The sequence below is a fragment of the Rhinolophus ferrumequinum genome, chromosome 2 (assembly GCF_004115265.2).
Source record: "Rhinolophus ferrumequinum isolate MPI-CBG mRhiFer1 chromosome 2, mRhiFer1_v1.p, whole genome shotgun sequence".
Taxonomy (NCBI): domain Eukaryota; kingdom Metazoa; phylum Chordata; class Mammalia; order Chiroptera; family Rhinolophidae; genus Rhinolophus; species Rhinolophus ferrumequinum.
The window spans coordinates 70,410,260-70,427,173 of record NC_046285.1 but is presented as its reverse complement, the minus strand read 5'-3'; the positions used below and the strand labels follow the sequence as shown (position 1 = coordinate 70,427,173).

General features: G+C 40.7%; 1 protein-coding gene across 2 annotated transcripts in view; it reads left to right on the top strand.

Moving 5' to 3' along the window:
• The window catches only part of FNDC3B (fibronectin type III domain containing 3B), a 320,537-nt gene that overhangs the window by 211,783 nt on the left and 91,840 nt on the right, over positions 1-16,914 (top strand). For both annotated transcript variants that reach the window (XM_033130828.1, XM_033130837.1), the window contains exon 7: positions 11,609-11,667. In XM_033130828.1, coding sequence (XP_032986719.1) covers positions 11,609-11,667 — 59 coding nt within the window. The remainder of the gene's footprint in view (positions 1-11,608; positions 11,668-16,914) is intronic.

The window sequence follows — 16,914 nt, the reverse complement described above, 5'->3', positions numbered from 1 at the left end:
TCCTTACAGTGAATTTGCAAGTGAAAAGATAACTTCCTTTACTGCCGAGGAATAAGATGGAACTGTTTCTATTTCTATTCCGGTTTCTATCTCTTAGAACATCTTTTTGTTCAACTGTTCCTTGTAGAGGATTGTTTGGGAGTTTATTGGGAAAGTTTCAGCAGGAATGAGTGAGTTGAATTGCTTATTGCCAGCAGGATCAAAGAAATCTATATGAATCTTTTGCTCAAGAGTCAATAGACTCTTGCTTGGAAGTTAAAGTTGGGGCCAATGGCAGTGTTTCTCTCAGAGCACCAAACTGCTAGTAGCCTGCTGGTTACACAGGTGGCGAGCCATAAAGACTGCGTCCCCAATGGAGCCAAGTAGGACTTTGTGGGCCTGGGATAGAGAGCGATGCAGAGAATGAGATTCCTCAATGGAAAATGCTGACCTTTTCGTTCAGTGGGGTTGCAGTTGGAGGACTGTTAATTATGGGAAGAAAGGCAACAGACGGTCACATCCTCCACGGCAGAAAGGAGAAAGGGTAGTCAGGGCAATTGGAAGTATGAATTAGGATTGCAAAAAGGGACACTTGCAAATACTATTGCAGGTCAAACTTTCCTACTTGGCTGAGTAATTAATTGCTAACAAGGCATAATAGAGTCATCTCAAATGGTTCTTTAGAGATGCATGATTTGTGCACACAAAAAACCTATTGTGGAACAGGAAAGCTGGAAAACAGCTACCAGTAACTTGGCTAAACAAAAGCAAGGCGTTTTAGCCTCTAAAAACAACTTTGTGCATTCTGATTTCATGTTCTAAAATAAGATTAGTACGGGGCGCATTAAAAAGTAACCACTAGTAGGTAAAAATGCTCCATTTTCTCCAGGATACTGTCCAGAGTAAGATCAGGAATTCTCAATTGCTTAATTAGTAACGTGCTTACTAGTTGCATTTTTATCATCACAGCAAGTGTGATGTCTTTACTGAGTTTTTGCAAGGCAGACTGTTAGCTTTGGCTGCAGAAATACTTCTAATCCACACCAAAGTTAGGATTCTTACTGAATTTATTTATTTTACGTATATACTGGTTTCCTACGCAAAACATAGATCTATAGATTTTGAACACAGTTTTATCATCATGTGTTTGAAATGTAGTATTGTGATCAATCCAGGTGTCTTGCCTTATAACTCTCTCCACCACGGTGTCGATCGTGTTCTGGTCATATTCAGAACATGAAAGCAAAATGTGTACGTTTGTGGGTAGTGTTTCTCTGAGCAATGATTCCGTCATTGACCCAGTAAATGTTCCAGTGCCGAGCATTGCGCTTGGCACTGGGAAATCAAAGACCCTCAGCACAAACACGATTTCTGTACTCCTGAAGCCGACCTTGAGCATTTGGGGAGAGGTGGAGGATGTGAACAGGAACATGCAGTGGGATAAATACTTAAATATAGAGAAGAGGATGGGCTATTAGGGGAGATCCTACAAAGAGCACCGTTTCATGTGGGTGATAGAGGCAACCCGGCCTGGAAGGATCCGTCTCCCATGAGAGGCACGAAGGCTGAGAAGAGTCAGCCAGACCAGGACGGGAGGGAAAGGCTTGTGTGTATACACTTTGTATAGTTCTTCCACCTTTGGGTCACTTCAGCTTTGTCTGTCACAGATTATTCTTCTACATTTTATTTTCATAATATAAATGTTATCGTTATAATCTCTAAGATTATTTTAAGAGTCAGTTACCTAGATGAGAAGTTGTCAATGTAACTGCTAAGAGCCATATTTTGAATCTTTTTATCTGTCATTCATTCCTCCCTTGGCAGGGGGCGCATCTCTTCTATTTTTTCCTTTGCCATCTTTGATACTTTCTCTTGTGCATTTTTATTTCTTGTCCAGTTTGGTTCATGATCTGAATGGCTGCTTTTGCTCATGTTCCTGTTCTTACCCCGCCATGAGCTTGCCTTAGCCCAGTGGTTGTGTACCTCAGCTGTTAGGAGAATGAGACCAGGTGAGACTGATTTGTCACCTGCAGACTTTGAAATGTGGCTGGTAAGGTATAGAGCTGGTAACTGCATTTTTAAAATACACACGCAAAGACTTCAGACCTATGACTGTCATATTTTGAACAACATGGGCAGCCCATTTGGACAACAGAGATGCCAACTACATGGCTCAAAAGAGTCCTTTATTTTATGCAGAAAACTGAGTAATTTAAATTCCAAATAATTTAGTTTTATAAAAGGCTTTGAATGAGACAGCAAGATCAGTGCATATGACTGTGATATAGTTTGCTTGAAAACAGCTCATGACTTCTTTCACTTTTACTCTGGCTTTGTGGGATGTCTGTTCTACCACAGATATTTAGGAGAATAAAATGAAAAAACTTTAAGAGAGTAGAGGGCTTCTGGTCCTCAGAGAGTGGTCCCAATTCTGGAGAAAAATCTCTCATAGATAGCATCTCCATGTAAACATTTCCTGCTCGGTGGCCCAATTTAACTTTTCATTTTAGTTTATTTCTCAGTTTGATGCATTTAGCATACAGTCCATTTTCTTTTCTGGATTGGAGCAGCAGATGGTGCTGTCTCTTTTGATTATCTGTTGTTGTTTTTTAAAAGAGAAATGTTGATTAGGAAGAATAAGAAATGAAACATGGCCAGATTAAATTGTGAGCAGAAATTACACAATCCAAGAAGAGCCAAATGTGTTTTATGTTTTTCTACTTAAAGTTTACCATGGTTCATGTTTAAGTTTCTAGAGTTCAGGTTTGCTATGTTTTAAAATGTCATTTAAGATGGCTCTTGGGTTATTGGTTTGCTTTGTTTTAACTTTTAATTTCTAAAAGATATAGAAACCAGAACTATTTAGATGTTTTGTTTTCCTCTAGTCATACTTAAATAAGAAAATCCTTGGGTAATTGTGGCTTTGACAAATCCAAAAATTTTGGATAAATTCTACTGTATGTTACTAAAATCTCTCACCCGTGGGCTGCACATCTTCTCACTGTTGGCCAAGTTATCTTAAACCAGAATATTTAACGGCTGTTTAAAATAGAAGTCTCAAGGAAGTAGACAAAGGGGCACAGAAAACAACTTAAAGGGCTTCTCAATGGCTACATTTGGGACTATGTTAGCATCCCAGAGAATGACGGACTGGAGTATTACAAATTTTATTGAACTTAAAAATGAAAATCCATGAGTTAATAAAGTGGGAGAAGGACTGGTTAACATAGAAGGAATGATAGAATTAGGAACATCACCACCTTGCAACCAGTACTATAATAGTATCTTCTGGCAAAGATCATCACTGTTTACTATTACCGCGAGGCGAAAGGGAGAGAAGGTACTCTGACAACAGAGAAGTATGTTACAGAACACTGCAACCAGTGGTCTTAAGTGCTAAGCAGCACCAAAAGGTTCAAACTGGCCCTACGCACTTCCTCGTGTCACGGAATGGGAAGTACGGCTGTAGAGAATCCTTGCCAAAAATTTGTAGCCTGAGTTTAATTATGAGGAAATAGCCCCACAATCCAGAGAGCGGTATATGTTGTGAGAAAACTGGTCCAGACTCTTCAAAAATAGCAACCTTAGAAGACAAAAAATATAGGAGATTTCTGTTCTAGATTAAAGGAGACTAATGAAACCTGACAACTAATGCAACATGTGTTCCTTACTTGGCTCCTGGATTGGGGGGAAAAGCAAAGGCATTGGAATATGGGGAAATTTGAATATGGCATGTAGATTAGATGTTTTTCTATCAGTGTTAAATCTCGTGGTTGTGATGTTATTGTGGCTATGAACAAGAAGGTCCTTATTCTTAGGAAAAGGCGTGCTGTAGTTTTGGGGTGAAGTGTCATAAGGTCAACAATTTCCTTTCAAATGGTTCTGAAAAGAAGTGTGTGTGTTTATATAGAGAGAAAATGCAAGCGTGCAAGTATAGCAAAGCGTTAACCATAGGTCATTCCAGGTGAATGGCATATGGGTGTTCATGGTACTACTTCACTTTTCTATAGGTATAAAAATAATTACAAATCAGGAAATTCCAAAAAAAACTTTCATTTCCAAATTCTCTGGAAAAATAGCAATACCTGTAAACCTTAGATCCATGATCCTGCCTATCAATAATGGATTGACTACATAGCAGCTGTTCTCTTTAGATAGGGTGAGGGCTTTTTCAGTTTTCCACAGTCCTTACCCTTCCCTTTTGCCTGATATGCCCGCCTTCTTTTACTCATTGACATTACCTGCCTGTCGGCCATATGCATTTGAGTCTTTCCTCACATTAACCTTTGCAGATTTCCTGGGAGAGGTAGGTTGGATCGTGTATAGTAACGACTTTTACATATGCTAGGACTGAGGTGAGTTATTTGGAACACATGAAGTGAGCTCTGGATTTGATCCCCATATCAGCTGATGAGTTTCACTGGGTTCTTTGGCCATAGACGTAGATTATTTGGCTATAATCATCCCCAAGTGCATGTAATTTAGTCATATGAGCTATCGCTTAAGAAAGTGTGGGTGTAAAAACTATTCAAACCTTGCTGTCTAGGTGGTATAGATATTAAAATTGTCTTTCAGTCTTCATGTGTTACAAAATTGTACTCTCTAGATTCTGCCTGTCAGTTGACACAGTCTTGCAAAAATGTTGACTGTGCTACTTGAAAAGTTTTCGTTGTGACATGCCAAGTCTTAATGAAAAAACATTTTGTGGAAATGTTTATAGATGCCAGTGCAGAAAGAAATGTATAAACTTGAATTACCTTTGTAAGTCGTTCTATCCTGTGTTTAAAACGATTGCCTTCCTGTTACACACCCAGGGAGGGTACCAGCTTTTGCTGCATAATCATGGAGTTGAGCCTTCCCCGAAAATAAAAGAGCTATATCTGGCACAGGTTAGGGCTCAGCTAGCCAGTAAAGTGGTTCAAACGTGCAGAAGGCAGGAAAGGAAAGACTGGTGCTAGAGTCAAGCTTGCCAGGCAAGCATATCTACCTAATACTTTATCCGTTTTTGTGGGTTTTTCATCCCTGTTTAATTTGATGTTCTTAAAAATACTAGCTGCTTTTTGTCCAGTTTCATGCACATATATGATTTTTGTCTTATGAAGTAAACATAAGTATTTTTCTTAGGGAATTTGACGGAAATGAATAGAGAATCTCCTAGCATTTCAGGTAGGATCTAGTTTAGTTGGCATCACAGAAGGTGGCTGGGACGGAAACTCGGAGTTGACCTGGCAGTAAACAAGGGTATCATATCTGGCGCCTTCCCTTTTCCTTACGAATCCAGACCTAGCACTGCTGTTTTGTCCCTCTTATTACCTAGAGTGCTGTATAGCTTCTGCCTAAAGGGACCCATTTTGCCTGTGGGTGGATGAATGTGAAGTTCCTGGTAGGACTTTGCTCAAATCTTGGGTCAGGAAAGAAGAGCATTCTTTCTATTGAATTCCAGAAATAGCAACAAAAGCTCAGAGGAAATCAGGCCCCCTTATGCCATTTACATTCTCTGGCCATCCCTCCTGTCCAGCCCTGCGCTCCACCTGCAAAAGGAATTCATCTCTCCTCTTTTTTCTTTAAGCTTCCAGAATTTGTGTGGAATCCAAGCTGCTCTTGAAAATATTTTCCTAGCCTGGAAGGCAGCCTCCCACAACATATGTTCACCTGCCTGCTCCTTTCTTGTTAGTGTTGAGAGCCTGGTATTCCCTTGGCTGTTTTTCAGAATTTCAAATAGAGTGACCACTTACCACAAGCTAAATGGACCACAAGCTCAATGGCTAGAGGTGTTTGTCTTTGCATTTTTAACATCAGGATGATTCACATCTAAAGATGTTTTTGCAATATGTATCTTCGGGAAGAACTGCATTGCTCTTATATTTTGCACATTTATTCCTTGTGATTTTATACATTTTTAATATTTTATTAAATATTAACGTAATCAACTGTGGATCATAATCACTAAATGGAGGTTCTTAGGTAATTAATCCTACCTTTGTATGTATGTATTCATTCCTCTTTTTTCCCCAGCATACCTAATACTTGAAGATAGCTGATTTACTGTTTTGATTGGAAGAGCAATTCAACAAGCAATCTTAAGCTGTCTCCCTTCATCCCTGTTCATACTTATCAGCATTTGTAGGCACTGACTAGCTCTCTAGGTTATTATTGAGTCATATTTTTCTTTTTCATCCCAAAGTATTTATTTCTGTCTATTTCATTTTTATATCGAGTGTTTGCTATTGATTTTAAGCCTGTTATCCCCAGAATGGGCATGACTAGAAGGTGCATATTCTGCACGCCCCTAGTTTATTATACATAATTTGTTAAAGAGATTAGCTAAGTCAGCTCCTTGGCAAATCTGAGGAAGCATATTATGTTATGCCGGGCATATCTGTAAATGAGCCCTGTGGATGAGAACTAGACAGAAGGTTTACAGAGAAATAATGCTGATGTCATCCCACTGGAATGAAGGGGCTGTTACAGCCGTAAATACATTCTATAGCTAGCAGCTAAGTATCTAGCTGTATTTCTTTTCTAAGAAGGAAAAAATGTGAAACAAACCAAAGAAGTAAATTGTGTTTATAAAGGGGGATATTCTAATTAGTTTAGATCTTACAGTTATTCAAACAGTTTGAACGTAACGGTTCTTTTTGGAGCAAACATCAAAACCATTATTTGTGGAAAGTTTAAATTCCACATGACACATATTCCCTCTATGGGTATGGTTTTTTGTTTTGTTTTGTTTTGTTATTTTAACAAGAAAATGTATTTGCTTGTGTATTTTTATTTTAACCTTTCCTTTGCAAAAAATGCTTTAGTTCTTAGGAGGGGATTTGCTTTTAGGGGAAAGAAAGGCATAAGTCCCTGAGCTGAATAACCTGTTCCCCATTTTTAGCATTTCCAAATAGGGTGGTTCTCAACCCACTGGGGCATGTTGAAACTAGAGGCTTCCTTAACTCCTTTTCAAGAAATTACCTACCCCCAAATGTGCTGCTCTCTGCAAAACAAAATGCCCTTCTCTGGAGCGCTGTCCAGAGAGTGCCCTGTAATCCCTTTTTACTGATCAGCACAATCTTCACTGCGGGGGGGGGGGGGGCTTTAAATGTTATTAATAAGAAGGTAGCGATGTAAAAGGTGGGGTGTCACGTCCATCCACTTCAGCGGTAGGCGCAAACAAAATTAAAGAAGGTGGAAACAGGGTTTTAATCTGTGTGCTTACCCTATGGCAGCTTCGGTCCGTGAAGAAAATGCACAGTTGGCCTGCTGTAAGATTTGCCTCTGGATTAATTGACGTGCTGCAGTCCAGAGGGGAGAAGGCAGGCCTGATAACGAAGGAAGAGAACCCTGCCCTACCACCTTGCACCTGAACCTTGCGTTTCTGCCTTTTTTAGGACAATCTCTTATTCAGTTGTCACACACCAATTTCTTAAAGGGAGGGGAAACAAAAACAAACAGTTTCCTTTTTAACTTGATATAAGAGCTATCCAAAAGGCAAATGATCCGAACTGTTCTTTTTTGTTTTGTTAATTTTTGTGAGGGGATTAGCTATTATTTTTCTCCTCTCTCACAATATGGTATGTGTGTATATGAGTGTGAGAGAGACAGAGAATAAAAAAGTATGTGAGCAAGTAGAAAATTCATCTGTATAGTAGGGCTCCAAAGCAGTTTTATGAAAAGGGGGCTCATAATTCATATACTACTCCGAGGCAATGAAATCTTGTGTGAGGAGAGGTAGGCCAATGTGTGAGTTAACTTAGTTATTTAGGTAGCAGACTTGTGAAATTTGGCATTTTCATACCAGACTGTTAGCTTTCATACCAGAGTTTACTTTATGTGTGGTAAGTCACTTTAGCTCAAGCAGATTTTATTTTCACTCTTGTGTGTGCAATTCGTGTGCCTGGCATTTATTTACGTTTTTTTTCCTTAGTCTGTGGCAGCACAAATGGAAAAGCATTAATGAATAAATGTGATGTGAATACATTTTTCTCTTCTCTTTCCATATTCACAATTTTGAACCTTGCAAGAAGAAAATGAATCCAGTCTGGCTTTGCTACGGCATTTCTCCTGAGATAATAGGGTAGTGATTTTCCTGTTACTACCTTTCCTCTCCCCACACCCTGCCCTTTTTACCTTTGATGTCTCAGAATCCTTTGTTTGGCTCCATTTGTGACCCAATTTTCTTATTCTTCCTTTTCTTACATTCCATTTCCCCAGATCCAAAGGCCCTTGCTGCATCAATTTGACAGCTTTTTCAGAGGTTAGGGAAAAAAGCCAACAACACAAACCCTGTCATGGGACTGAGAGGGTCTGTGCTGCTGCCTTCGCTTTCTCCCATCCACCTCCATCAAAGAGCCCACGGGTCCCAACCCTCTGCTCTTCTGTCTCCACATTCTCTCCCTTGTGACTCCCAGGTCTCGCCTTGTTTTTCATGATGCCGTCAACGGTTCCACTTGCTTTGGGACCATGTCCTAGGCGTGTGGTCCTGGGGAAAACACATCAGTTTTCTGAGCCTCAGTTTCCTTATTTGTTTCCTTCCTGTCAACAAAGACAACAGCAGATGTTGTGCTCAGTACCAGAGAGGATAACTGTGATGTACAATAGACTTCAGTCTTGCCTAGTACTGGAAAATGGAGCAGAGAATGTCCATCTCGCAAGGGAAGTGGCAAAAAATTAGCAAGACAATGGAGCATTAACTAGCATATACCTAGGTGCTCAGAAAGTGTCATTATTACAGTAAGACAGACAGACAAGGACGGTCATGCCCTCTTTGGAAGTTCTTCTTATCTCAGTCAGGACCTTTCACTTGTATTTCTGGCTCTTACCTGAAACCCATTCTTTTCAGTTTTAAACAGATTTTTCCCCCCTCCTAATCCAGCCTCCTTTCCTATTTTTTTTTTCTTTCATTTTTTATGTCAAATGCATAGCCATTTCTTCTGTCATCTGTGTTTGAAAGCTGGCTAGGGGAAGGCGTCTCTGATTTTTTTCCCCTCCTTTCATGCCCTCTCTTTAGTACATATCCTGAGGATTCTTCCTTTGCAGAGCTCTTTAAGTTTTCCCTTCTGTCTTTGTTAAATTGGTGATAATCTAAACCTCATCCAAACCTTTATTATGTCAAAGACAGAGTCTGGCTTCTTGTCCTTCTAAGACACTTGCCGTGTATCCGTTATGGCAGAAGGAAACAGTGACCTCCTCTAGCTGTTTGAATGTATCTAGCTGTGTGGGTGTGTGAAACTGTAGGCTCTTTCATATTCTGGAAATGGGGAATTGAGAAAGTTTTGTCTTTAATAACTGAGCCAGTTCATTTATTGCAACTTATGGTTTTCTTTTTGTTAGTTTGTTTGCTTGTTTTTACTGACAATTAACTTCTAAGATATACACACAGTATTTATGGTTTTCTTAGTAGGAGCTTCCCAAAAATGTAAGGGTATGTACACTTTTGACTTTTGGGTATACCCCATTATCTATTTCTTAACATAAATACGATTATATATGAGTGTGTGGCATTTGATCTTTTAAATGTAAATGATTTTTTTAGTTGTTATTTAAAAAAAATGTGATGTTGCCACCAGCTTATTTCTTTTCCTCATCAAAATAAAGGTAAACTGTTCTACTAAACAATGTAATGGGAAAAAATGCAAAACTGATCTTAAAGTTTAAGGTCTATGGGCTTGGTTTATTTATTTAGACAACCGGTATCTGTTGAGCTCTAATAATGAAGGAACTGTGCTGGGTGCGCTGGGCTGAGTGGTGAGCGTGTCCTACAGAAAGTAGCGCTCAGCAGCCTGCAGCCCGCTCTGCGGCCTGTCCCTGGATGCTCCACAAGCAAAGATGGTTGTTACATTTTTAAATGGCTATAAAAACAAAGACTTTTAGCCTGCAAAGTTTACAATATTTACTATCTAGGCAGAAAAGGTGAAGGGGATTAAGAGGTACAGACTTCAAGTGATAAATAAGTCACGGGGATGTAATACACAGCACCGGGAATGCAGATAATGATATAATAACTTTGTGCAGTAACAGAGATGGGTAGTAGACTTATCGTGGTGATACTTCGTAAAGTATATAAATGTGGAATCACTATATTATGTATCTGAAATTAAAATGTCAACTCCACTTTAATAAAAATAATTAAATAAAATACTTATTCTGGTGATTTACAGGCAAATGTGCCTACTCCAGACCTGTAGTAACTCGGCCTTCCTTGAAGCTTGCATTTGAGTAGGAAAGACAAGTAATAAACAAGGGAACCAATAAATAAGAGAATTAACTTTGAGATTTTGATAACTGATGGGAAATAAGTAGGATGTGAGAATGACTGGAGTGAGGCTGGTTCACGGGGTGGGGGTAGAGGTGGGATTCTTTGAAAAGGTGGCTAAGATTAGACCTGAGCAATGAGAATGATCAGCCCTGTGACGAGCTGGGTGTAAGACCTCTCACTGCCAAGTTCTGCTTCTCCCTTCACCTCCAAATGCCTGTCTGTCCACAGAGCTCAGCTAGATGGCGGCTCCTGGGGAGCTTACAGACTCCTGTCTTTTGCCTTGCCGTGACCGCAGCACCAACCGCATTGTCACTGCCCGTTTGCTTTCCTTTTCCTCCCACTAGACATGAACTACCTTGAGGGCAAGGACATATGTCTCGATAATCACATTATCTCTCGCATTTAGCTTATAAATTAGGTTTAACAGTTAAATCTGTAAACTGAAAATTAGATTCCATCAAGCAGGTTGTGATAGTCACACGTTTCTTCTAACAGAACAGATGCCTAAATTTAAGTTCTGTCATTTATCTTTTTTTTTTTAGCCACACTTCCCACCCCATCCTCCCTACTCCAAGCACTTTTCATGTCTTACAACAATTCTTGCCCCGCCCCCAAACCTGCCCCTTTCCCCATCTTATTAAAAGACACCATCATCTATGCAGTTGATCAAGCCCAAAACGAAGGCTGAGCCTCGATCCTTGATCCTTATTCCTCACCAATGCCTGTCCTGTCCAGCGCTTCAGCATCTGTGCCAGTCCTCTTCTCACCATGTTGACTGCCATTCCTAGCCCCGGCCAGCTCTACCCTTCACCTGAAGCGCTGCAGTAGTGTGCTGAGTGGTCTCTCTGCTTTTGCTCTTCCTTCATGCAGAAGCCATGCAGATCCTTTTAAATTCAAAATGATATCGTGTCAGTCCGTCCACTTAAACACTCCCGTGCTTGTGCACAGAACTGAGGATGAACACGGCTCTCGAAAGCCTGACTGCACAGCCCTGCGTGAATGGAACCCCCATCTCTTCACCCTCATCGCTCACGGCTCTCAGCTTCTAACTGCACTGGTCTCCCCATCTCCTCCTTAGGGCCTGCTGTTCCCTGGTGTGAGTTGAATTGTTAGGTGGAACTCAGGGTTCACCTGGACAACCTTGTGACTGTGTAAATCAATAAAGTGGCAACTTAGCGCAATCACGGTGAAATCCCTGCCCCAACGAATCTCTTTCCTGATTTTCATTCTCATGTTTGTGGTACCGGAAGTTCATGGTAGCAGGCAAGTAAGTGACTGAATGACAGCCCTTGTGAACAGTCTTGGGAGAGACACTTGATGGTCTTACTGGCTTCTAATGGTATTAACTGTTTTTCTTCCCCCTCCCCCATTTTTTCCATGCAGAGTATGAGTTGGAAATAAAGAGGGTGCAAGACATTCTTTCGGGAATAGAGAAACCACAGGTATGTCTTCTGGATTTCTCCGCATAAATGACACTTTCTTAAGTATTTCAAGTGTGCTTTTCTTTCACTACATAGTAGGTAAGCAAAAGGGCCCCTTCCCATTGCAGATTATTCATAAACTGTGAAATCGTACTGCTATTAATGGAGTATGAAAATATAGAACAATAGTCTTCTGTTTAGTCATAATCCTCTGAAATGTCCTCTGTATTTAGATATTCTGAATGCAATTACGTATTCTTCACAACTTCCAAGGATACATACCCCCCTACCCCTCCGCCAAGGTCTACAGAATGGTTTTCTTTTACCTGTGTAAATGTAGTAATATTTTTTGAAAACCTCAATAATTCCAAGTATTTTTTCCATGTAAATTTCAAAGAAAAAAACATACTTAAATATTAGCTGAGAAAAAATAAGTCCAAAATATTGAGTGTATCGGGGAGAAAAAAAATTGGTTGGAGTGGTGATGTTACGAGGTTTTTAAGCTTCATTTTGCCAGGTGCTTTGAAATTCAAGTGAAAAAATTCGAAATGTTGATTCAGCCTTTCATCTGAGATTAGAGAGCCAAGTTCTTGGGAGTGTTTTCTAGCTGAATTGGAAAACCTTGATTCTTCATGTGTTTGAAATACTGAGGCTTTTTAACAGAAGAGTCCAAACATACCTCAGGGTACATAGTTGAGTTTGACAAAACCTGAAAGCATGAGGTGTGTTGGTCGAGGGGCACAATAGGGCCCTTGTAAAGAAGTCGGGTGTTGCTGTTGGGTTGGGGAGTCTGTGCTTAATCTGCTACGGAGCAGGTTGCCATTGAGAGTTTTTGAGCAAAGAAGTTAGGTAATCGTAGCCGTGCTTTCGGGATGATCAAACAGTTGGCAAATGCGTTGCAGTAAGAGGATGGACCCAGGGAGACACGTGTCAGGAATCTGTTACTGTAACGGTGGAGAAGGGCTATGGGAATCAGAATTAGGGTGGGGGCATCAGGTGTGGCAAGGAGAGAGTGGCTACTAGAGCCATTCTAGTTATAACCTATTAGAATCGGGTGTCATGATAACTGGGCCTTCAGGCCTAGATGGGTCCTTTCAGAAGTCGATTCCTCTAAGATGGCTCCATGTGCTGTCCCCGCCCATCAGGTGGGAAACTCTGCGCAGTCCTTGGTACCACTTGTACTCCCCCCAGCTGCAGGGTGCCCTGCATGCGTTTAATACACCATACTCCATTTACTTGTTTTTGTGTCTTTCCCAGTAATCTGTGAGTTCCTCTAGAATAGGTTCATGTCTGTGTCCTTTTTGTATCTTCGGTGAGATTCTTAGACATGAGGAGTTTGTTTTACTATCAGGGCATCCAGGATAAACACAGTGGGCCGTTGCAAGTGTCTGGTAGATCGTTGCTGTGGAGAGAGGGGCTGGGGATGAGTGAGTGCATGGGAATGACAGTTCAAGTCTTAGGAGTGGATGATAGCTTTGGGCGGGGCAGCATAGGGTGAGATTAGACAGGACTTGAGGGCAGAATCATAGGAAATGCTTACATTTACAGTACAGCAGAAAGAACAAAAATCCCTGAGGTCATAATCAGAGAGAGAAGGCAGAGGAACAGGTTTAGCTGACTGTCCCAGATGTAGTTACCACACACACACACACACACACACACACACACACACACACACACACACGCGTTTGTCTTGAGTTATTCCTAGTCATTTCTTTACTCAGGTATGTTTCTGAGGACCTTGTGGCTCTAGCAAGATAAAAGCAATGTTGAAATGCGTTGGTCCTTTCCTTGATCCAGCATTTATTAAGCACTTATTCTTTATAATTTTCAGACCAGAGTAAACAAGGGTGATGTTAGGTGAAATGTGGCAAGATTGTCATCTAAGAGGTCAGAAAGTCCCAAATGGGTCTGTGTCACTCGACTAAAATCAAGGCTTCCTGGAGGCTCGGGGGTGAGCCTGATCCCTGGCCTTTGCCAGTATTTTGTAAAGGCTGCCTGCCTTCCTTGGCTCGTGGTCCCTTTCCGCCTCATGTCTCCTTCTCTGGCTGTCTTGCCCCCCTCTTTCACTTATAAAGACCCTTGTTATTCCATGGGGCCTGCCAAGGGGCTCCAGGTTACTCTCTGCTCCACCTGCAGAGACCCTTACCTTAGTCACACCTGCAGAGCCCCTTTTACCTTACAGGTTACATACAGGTTACATATGCACAGGTTACAGGGATAGGATGTGGACACCTTGCGGGGGTGGGGGTGGGTGGTCATTATTCTGCTCACCAAACTGTCCCCTGGTCCCCACATACATCTTCTCGGCATGGGGACAGTCCACTCATCCTTCCTGGTCCAGGTAGTTTTTTCTCCCTTCCTTCCTCCCTTCCTTCCTCCCTTCTTTCCTCTTCCTTACTTTCCTCACCTTTCTCTGTCTGAAGTACTTATTCATGATTGTGTCTTATTTATCTTTGTGCCCCTCACACCTAGTACTGTCCTTGGCACTTCGTGAACCCTTAACAAATATTTGCTAAATACGTGTGTCTCAGACTGCAGTGGCCGCAACTGGCTTCTGGCAGGTGAGAAAAGTGCCCAAAGGCTGGCCAGCAGCAGCTGAGGCTCAGCCAGGTTGGAATGTGGAGACAGCCAGGTGCCAGAGTGCAAGGCAGCGGCCCGAGGGGAGGGCCCCGGCTTTGCAATCTGGTTCCCTGGCCTGGGACCCAGAGTGGCCATTAACGGTCTGTGTGACCTAAGTTACATAACCTTCCGGAACCTAGGTATCCTCATCTTTGAAAGATAGGACAATAAATACCACATGGGACCAACAGGTAACTTATGTACTATATATTGAGTACTTGGAATGGAATATCTCTATAGTTTGTAATGTATCATAAGGCACAAGTGAAACTCCCTGCGGCATTCTGAAATGAGAACGAGTGTTGTTCAGCCATCTTACAGGGAAAGAAGAGCTGCAGAAAGTTCACACAATTGTATAAAGGATTATTGTTCTTCTTCTTTTTTTTTCTTTCAGCCACATCTGGTAACACCTCTAAATAAAACGCATATGTTTTTCTTTGAGATTTTACAGTGGATGTGTTTTAGGTGAAGAAACAATATTGAGGACTCATAGATTTCAGTCATCTTTCTAGAACTTTGGGCATCCAGAATTAAGCAATTCATTTACTTTTCAGAAACCTAGATAACTATAAGGATCTAAGTACGTAGTCACTGAGTAAACAGGATCAAATATACTAGGTATTTCTTCTGGGACTCTATAAAAATTAGGTGCCTTGGTCTGTACTCATGCAGCTGCCACTGTATCAGAGATATAAACTTGATATTATTTTAAGTGGTGTAGGAATTAACCTCTATTAGTACTAGCCACCTCCAACCTAATGTGGTTTCATCTGCTCTGATGGTGGTGCTAGGTGAAGTCTCCCCCGTACTGCTGGGCTGTTTATTTTCAGGATGTAAATAAATGAAACCTGGAATTGTGGTTCTGCATTGTTTCCATCTGCTAATGTTTAGCTTGTAGAAACAATTGATTTGTCGGTTCCAGAAGTGAGGAAACTGACCTAAGAGCAACAACTGTCCCTGCAAGAAGTGATTCCTTGAAAGATAAACAGCAGTGTGTCTGGAAAAAGGTTTGCACTTAAAGAATTATAGAAACAGACGATTGTGAAGTTCCTAGATTTGAGTATCCATTTTATTTGAATAATGATGTCTTTGACCTTTTCCTTTTTAATATTGCCTTGTGTTATTTTTCATGATACTTTTGAAGTGAAGCCAGTATTTTTATGGTAATATTTCCTTAACGTACTTCCTAATTAGATCAGCAGGCCACCCACATAGTTAAATCCAAAGAGCAGACCAAATTTAGATGCTAACTTGCATAGAAATATTTTTAAGCATGAGACTAACAATTTACTAACTTAATGAGAGTAAATGGTGGTTTTGATCCATATAATATCATTTGCATATAATGTAGTCTGGGATGAACAGGAGAGAGGGGACAAGGAGAAAGAGAGCTGAGGATTATATATCAAATAGCTACAAGATAAGGCAGTCCTATCATTTTTAAATATATATATATAGATAGATATATATAGATGTATATATATATACATATATATACACACACACACATATATATATACACACATACAGAGGGTGACAAAAAGAAATGTATACACATTTTAAGAAAGGAAAAAAGCTATTAAAATTATGCTGATGGTAACCACATAGAGCATCTCTTATAATTGCAGAAGTCAAACGTGACTTGTATTCATCTTTTGTTATCGGTATATATTGAACACTACAATTTTATACAGATTTTTCCTTTCTTAAAACATGTATACATTTTTTGGCACTCTCTGGATATGTGTATATGCATTTAAGTAATAACTGTTCTCAAGTTGGAATCTATATTTAATAAAACATAGACAAGAATGATTTCTAATCAGTATGTAATCATTTAGAAGTAGACAGTGGTTTTATGAGTCCTTCAAGATACGTCAAAGCAGGGCTGGCCCGGTGGCTCAGGCGGTTAGAGCTCCATGCTCCTAACTCCGAAGGCTGTCTGTTCGATTCCCACATGGGCCAGTGGGCTCTCAACCACAAGGTTGCCAGTTCAATTCCACGAGTCCCGCAAGGGATGGTGGGCTCCCCTCTGCAACTAAGATTGAACACAGCACCTTGAGCTGAGCTGCCACTGAGCTCCCGGATGGCTCAGTTGGTTGGAGCGTGGGCTCTCAACCACAAGGTTGCTGGTTCGACTCCCACGAGGGATGGTGGGCTGTGCCCCCTGCAACTAGCAATGGCAACTGGCCCTGGAGCTGAGCTGCACCCTCCACAACTAAGACTGAAAGGACAGCAACTTGAAGCTGAACATCACCCTCCACAACTAAGATTGAAAGGACAACAATTTGACTTGGAAAAAAGTCCTGGAAGTACACACTATTCCCCAATAAAAGTCCTGTTCCCCTTCCCCAATAAAATCTTTAAAAACAAAAGAAAAGGAAAAAAAGATACTTCAAAGCAGTTTAATTTAAGCAATTTCTATGCAGGTTTACACTAGTAACCTACACAACAGACTCATATCACTAGTTCCAAGACAAATGTCAAATTGGGTCTTGTCCTATAATTCTGTAATTAGAAATTACCAGTTAATCACCATTACAAAGGAGACTGATTTCTATTTACGGTAGAAAAATGAAACATCAGCAAATCAGTTCGTTTTATGGCTTCTAGATGTCTTTTTTGGGTATCAGCTATGGCACACAT